Consider the following 6131-nt stretch of genomic DNA (forward strand, 5'->3'; position numbering starts at 1 on the left):
CCTAACCCAAGAAAAGCTTCAAAATCCTTAACAAGCAGCACCACCATAGATATTAAAAAGAACAAAAAAAAAAAAGGATGATACAGAAGCATATTACCTCCAACAGCTATTAATCCGATCCGGCAGGGCCAACGAGGATGCCCTGCGCGTTCCCTTCCTTCTTACTTTCATCCTTCATTTCACCATCGCCCTTCCGGATTCTGATTTTGTACTTGGACTCGAATTCGGCCAGGTCCTTTTTCTTCTTCTCGGACGCTTCATTGAGCCGAGCAATCACCTCTTCAAGACCCTCCTTGTTCCTCTGCACGGCTGGGAGAACTTCTCTGATTGTTCTCTCGACAAGGACACCTCCAATCATCCGGTTGCACCTCGATCTCAACATGCATTTGTAAACTTGTGATCACTGCCAATACCAACACAACGATGTTAGAAACCATGAATCAATTGTAAGCAGTATGACGAGGTATTCATGTAAAACCTACTCATTAATCTATCATCAAATGTATTTTTGCATATAAACACCAGAACTGTTGAGGCAGGAAAACATTAATATACACGAACCCATTCTATATCCTTGCTCCATTCAATCTTCCGAACATCTGAAACCTGATTCCATTGCGGCAGAACTTGAAGGTCATCCTTGCTAGTTCGCCCAATTGATCTTTCTATCTGAACTTGAAGGTCATCATTCCCATAGTTCTCTTGTTGATCTTCTCGTATTTTTGTAGCAGAGGCGACAGCAGAAGTGCTGCAATCAACCAACTTGATTGACTGAAGCGTTGGTATTTCACCAATAGCTAAAGGGATCTCCTTCAATATCAAATGTTCAAGTTGAAGGTGCTCAAGGCATGGAAAGTGGGCGCTTTCCGTTGTCCAGTACACCAAGTCACAACCGGCAATCTGCAAGTATTTGAGTTTGCAGAACTGCCTTTCGACTGTTTCCCACTCAGATCCAACGAAAGAATCTCGTTTCAGTTTGAGAACTTGGAGATGGGGTAGCCAGCCTATCGTTGCAGGCATCTCTTCCCAGCGTATTCGAGTGCCATACAAAGTCAACTTCTTGAGGGAATGTGGGAGGGCGAGGTTGCTCCAAAACTCCAACGGAATTGAGTTTTGAAAAAAGCCACCAAATATAGTGATTTCAAGAGATTCGAGTTTATGCAAACAGGCAAGATTTTTGAGATAAATTACAGACCAACTCTCCAGTTTCCCCTGATGAATCTTGAGTTTCTTTATATTGGGGATGCTTTTTAACACCTTTTTGCGGCAGTCCCAAATAGTGACTGTACAGAGAGTCTGTAGGCTCCCCAAAACAAAACCATCAATGGGAGGATCAGGGAGAGAGATGCTGTAGAATTCCACATGCCTAAGTAGAGGCATTTTCCATATTTCAGGTGGAGCAACCGCCGTGGTATGCCTGGCAGTTAAAGTATACAAATTCCAAAGGCGACACACTGAAGGGGAAAAAGAGTACCCTGTCTGTGGATACGAAATGTACCTCAAGTTCACCAGCTTAGATGCACTATCTTGGAAATATGCGGATTTTCTGTCATCCGAAGAAGACGAATATCTATGTCTAAGATCAAATATTTTAAACACCCTCAACAGTCTACCATTGGGTGACTCTGAAAGTCCTTCAAAATAGCCCTCAAGATTCCGTTTTGAAGAAGTATCATAAGAATGATCACCAAAAGAATCCCATATCAAAGAACGAGCAGGTGAGACATACTTGGAAGCAGCTAGGAATCGATAAAGATAAGTATCGTAATAATGATCACTACGAAGATCCACTGCATAAGAGAGCTTATAAGGTGACATATGGGAGCCATCGGAGTGATATAACTCTTTTGATCTGTGTCGACGATGGACAAGAATGCGGCACTGGGGAATTCTGGCATCGGGATTCCCTGGCCTTACAAAACCAGCAAACTTTTGTTTATCAGCTTCTCTCAAACAAAGATCCCTCAGGAGATCGTGAATTTTGCATGATTTTATCTTTCCACCAGAGCCCCACTTGTGAACTAAAATAAGATTCCTGTCAACGAGTTCTTTCAAATACTCTTTCGCAACTTCATCCAAGCTTTTCCCATCAATTGATCGAAGAAATCCTTCTGCAACCCATAGTTTGATGAGCTCAGATGCAATGACCACCCTGTCCTCCGGGAAAACTCCCATATAAAGAAAACACGGCTTTAAATGAACTGGTAATTGATTATAACTCGTGTATAGTATCTTTAAGCAGCGCTCATCTGCTTCCAAATTCACAGTTGAAATAAGGTCTCTTGCTATATGTTTCCAATATCCCAGAGTTCTCTCAGACGCTGCCAAGAGCCCTCCAATCGTAATAATAAATAGAGGAAGTCCTTTGCAATTTCTTGCAATTTTCCTCCCGGTATCCTCCAACTCAAGAGGGCAACTCTCTTTCCCAAACACATATTTGCAGAGCAAACTCCAGCTATCCTTCTCATCAAGAAAATTCATCTCGTAACTGTGAGAACCGCTTAACCGTAAAGCCAAGTTTGCTAGTCTAGTGGTGATCATGATTCTACTTTGGTTCCTATCATTTGGAAAGAAATGTTGATAAAGATTGTAATTATAAGAAAGATCACCATAAAAATCCAATATAAAAGAGAGCTCATCAGGTGACATATTGGAGGCATTGGAGAGAAAGCTCTCTTTTGATCTGTGTCGACGATGAACAAGAATGCGGCATTGGGTAATTCTGGCATTGGGATTCCTCTTCCTTACAACACCAACAAACTTTTGTTTAACAGCTTCTCTCAAACAAATATCCCTCAGGAGATCGTGAATTTTGCAAGATTTTATCTTTCCACCAGAGCCCCACTTGTGAACTAAAATAAGATTCCTCTCAACGAGTTCTTTCAAGTACTCTTTCGCAACTTCATCCAAGCTTTTCCCATCAATTGATCGAAGAAATCCTTCTGCAACCCATAGTTTGATGAGCTCAGATGCAATGATCACCCTGTCCTCCGGGAAAACTCCCATGTAAAGAAAACACGGCTTTAAATGAACTGGTAATTGATTATAACTCGTGTATAGTATTTTTAAGCAGCGCTCATCTGCTTCCAAATTCACAGTTGAAATTAGATCTCTTGCTATATGTTCCCAATATTCCAGAGTCCTCTCAGACATTGCCAAGAGCCCTCCAATCGTAATAATAAATAGAGGAAGTCCTTTGCAATTTCTTGCAATTTTCCTTCCCGGTATCCTCCAACTCAAGAGGGCAACTCTCTTTCCCAAACACATATTTGCAGAGCAAACTCCAGCTATCCTTCTCATCAAGAAAATTCATCTCGTAACTGTGAGAACCGCTTAACTGTAAAGCCAAGTTTGCTAGTCTAGTGGTGATCATGATTCTACTTTGGTTCCTATCATTTGGAAAGAAATGTTGTAATCCATCCCACACCTCAACATCCCAAAGATCATCTATCACAATCAAATACCTCATACCACATAAACTTTTATATAAAATTTCTCCTAATTCATCCTCACTCATCTCACTCAAGCTTTCCCTACTCATCCCTTGGCTCTTTCTAAGACAAAGAAAAAGTTGTAAAAGTAAATCTTCCATTGTGTATTCTTGAGATACTGTAACCCAAGCCAGAATATCAAAATGATGCTCAACAATTTGATTTTCATAAATACTTCTAGCAAGAGTGGTCTTGCCGATCCCACCCATACCTGTTATCGAGATGGTCTGTCGACCGGACTTATCACTGATAAGCGTATCCATCAATTTCACCAATATCTCATCAACTCCTATCATCGCAACGTCACGCCCCGAGCCAGCCGGCACTGATGAGAGTCTTCGCAGCTGGCCTTGATTTCCCCCTTTCTCCTTAACCAACATCGCTTCCTTCTCAATCAAATCCATCTCCCCTATGACTCTCTCCAGATTTCGACCGAACTCAATACAACTGATTTCCTCACCATCACTCGACGATTCCGATCTAGCGAGAATCCGATCGACTATATACCCCTCAATTACATCTTCAGCGGCATGAGCTGCATCGGCAATTCGACACTCCAATTCGTCAGCTTCGTCGCTGTGGTCGACGCGGGGAGTGTAGCCTTCGAGGAAATTAAGCAGCGAGGAAATGATTCTAGTGAGCGATTGAGCGTGTTGAGTGTGGATAGAAATTGGAGGGCGGGGATGGAGGCGGAGCTGATCTAGGATATGGTTAACGGAAATCAGAGCTGCATAAGCTGCTGCCATCATCCCTAACTATATTTCAGCGAGTGGTGGAGAAGAGAGAAGCTCTATGATGCTAATTATACTCCTGATTTGTGTAATTAAAGGTAGGTTTAGTCCTAATTTCCACCGATCAAACGAAAATGAAGTTCAGAAATCACTAACCTTAGCTAGCTAGCAACCTCTACCACCACCGCCGCCGCATGTCGCCGGCGCCTCTTTTGAGATACTCATAGAAGAGCGGGAAAGCTTGAAATACTAGCGGGAACGAATGTTCGGTAAGTCTAACTAAACGGACGTCGTGGCGTCGTGCATCTCGTCCACCTGCATCCGAACTTAGCTCGGGTTTGTGAAATTGGTTAGGGTATCCGGTGCCCCTATGCACCTAGATCTCTCACTTGATTCCGACATCCGATGATCCGAATCTGCTACTAAAAGTACCTTATCAATGTAACATATATACTACTCGTGGTCATAATTTGAATTAGAGCCAGAATCGAGTCTAGGAAAAAAAATAAATTTGAGATTATCCTTAAAAAGTTAATACTCTTTTCCTTTCATTTATATAGGCGATCATTGAGTATTTTACAAAAATTGAGAATGGAAAAGAAAATTATGCAACAAACTTCCTAAAATGTCCATATTAATAATAAACTAATACTAGAGCTAATAAAAGAATTAAATAGGAATGCATTAGCAAATAAATTAGAAAGTGATAATCATTTTTGAGTAATTGTAGCATCCGAAACAGGAAAACAAGCAATATATCTTGACTATATGTTACAAACAAAACTATCTTTGCACTTATTTTATGCGATTTGCATACTATTGCATATAAACCATACCATGATTTATAAAATAAGAGTATCTAATACCAAAATGTTACTAATAATGAATTTCCTTGACATGAAATGAAAGATGGACAATCCACTTTTCTTGAAATAATACTTCACCCGTTCCAGTAAATATTTTCATTTTAGTATTTTGTGATGTTCATCGTAAAATATTCCTTCTATTAAAACTAGTTATGGTTGATGAACTTCAGTTTCTACTTACTCAGTGTACTCACATTCACTCTAAAATTCGTATATAAAAATGAGATTCATATTTCACGTGTCTTTTTTCACCTATATTCGACTGATTTATCTAAATTTATGATAAGTCTAACAGAACATTTAATGGTAGACGGAAGAAATAAAGTAGGGTCCAATAAATGTCATGACATGTACAATAATTAAACAAGGTTGACTTTTTAAAGTGAAGGGAAGAAATAAGCCATGCAACAAATTATTGCATTGAGATGAATCCATTGCCTAAAATGAGCAAGAAATGTCAAAATAAAGGGTCCAAATTACAAAACACAAATGGAAATTTAATAGAGAGGCACTCAATAGTCCTTGGCTCCTACTTCCAAAACTGCCCATCGTTTGTTTGGATTTAAGATGAGAAAGAATGATTGTGTTGTTAATGATACATCAATTTTCCAATCATAATATTTACATGTTAACTTAGATGGAATTTTTGTGGTCCTTCCAAAGAATTTAATGAGGCTTCTTAATAAGTGAAGTATCTAAGCAGCAACTATTTCTTTTTCTATGGAATCATAACGAAAAATGTAACCTGCAAAATTTTGATTGGTTTGAAAAGTATGTTTCGATATTAAACGAAACATATTGTCACTATATCGATAGGGGTATAATTGGAATTTGTATGTAGTATGAGTTGGGCTGAAATTGTAAAGTTAAAAAAGGCTATCAGCCCAAACTTGGAATCAGGCCCATTTAGGATATATGTGTGTTATCGCTAACTCAGATCTTAACTCAGGCCCATTTTTACCTTTTTTTTGTTCGTTTTCTTCAACACAATGCAGGAATGGATAATTTTATATCTATGAGTAAACTACATAGAAAGTCCCTAA

General features: G+C 39.4%; 1 protein-coding gene across 2 annotated transcripts; it reads right to left on the reverse strand.

Moving 5' to 3' along the window:
- Window positions 1-404: 404 nt before the first annotated feature.
- LOC125220032 (putative late blight resistance protein homolog R1A-10) lies at window positions 405-4410 on the reverse strand. 2 transcript variants are annotated; one of them, XM_048122143.1, is made up of 2 exons: window positions 3409-4410; window positions 405-2576 (listed from the first exon to the last, which is right to left on the reverse strand). In XM_048122143.1, exons 1-2 carry the CDS (start codon window positions 4238-4240, stop codon window positions 547-549), a joined length of 2862 nt encoding a protein of 953 aa, XP_047978100.1. In that variant the 5' UTR covers window positions 4241-4410; the 3' UTR covers window positions 405-546. The 2 variants fall into 2 exon arrangements, with proteins under 2 accessions (XP_047978100.1, XP_047978101.1); XM_048122144.1 differs by having other exon boundaries at window positions 405-2420; window positions 3250-4410.
- Between the last annotated feature and the right edge of the window lie 1721 nt (window positions 4411-6131).

Source organism: Salvia hispanica, chromosome 4 (assembly GCF_023119035.1).
Source record: "Salvia hispanica cultivar TCC Black 2014 chromosome 4, UniMelb_Shisp_WGS_1.0, whole genome shotgun sequence".
In the NCBI taxonomy this organism is placed as follows: Eukaryota; Viridiplantae; Streptophyta; class Magnoliopsida; order Lamiales; family Lamiaceae; genus Salvia; species Salvia hispanica.

What these genes read in the sequence shown, in the direction of transcription:
- LOC125220032 (XM_048122144.1), bottom strand. Translation starts at nt 4,240, where the DNA reads ATGATGGCAGCAGCTTATGCAGCTCTGATTTCCGTTAACCATATCCTA. An exon ending in ATATGTGTTTGGGAAAGAGA is followed by an intron (nt 2,421 to 3,249) that starts GTTGCCCTCTTG and finishes TGTTTGGGAAAG; the next exon opens with AGAGTTGCCCTCTTGAGTTG.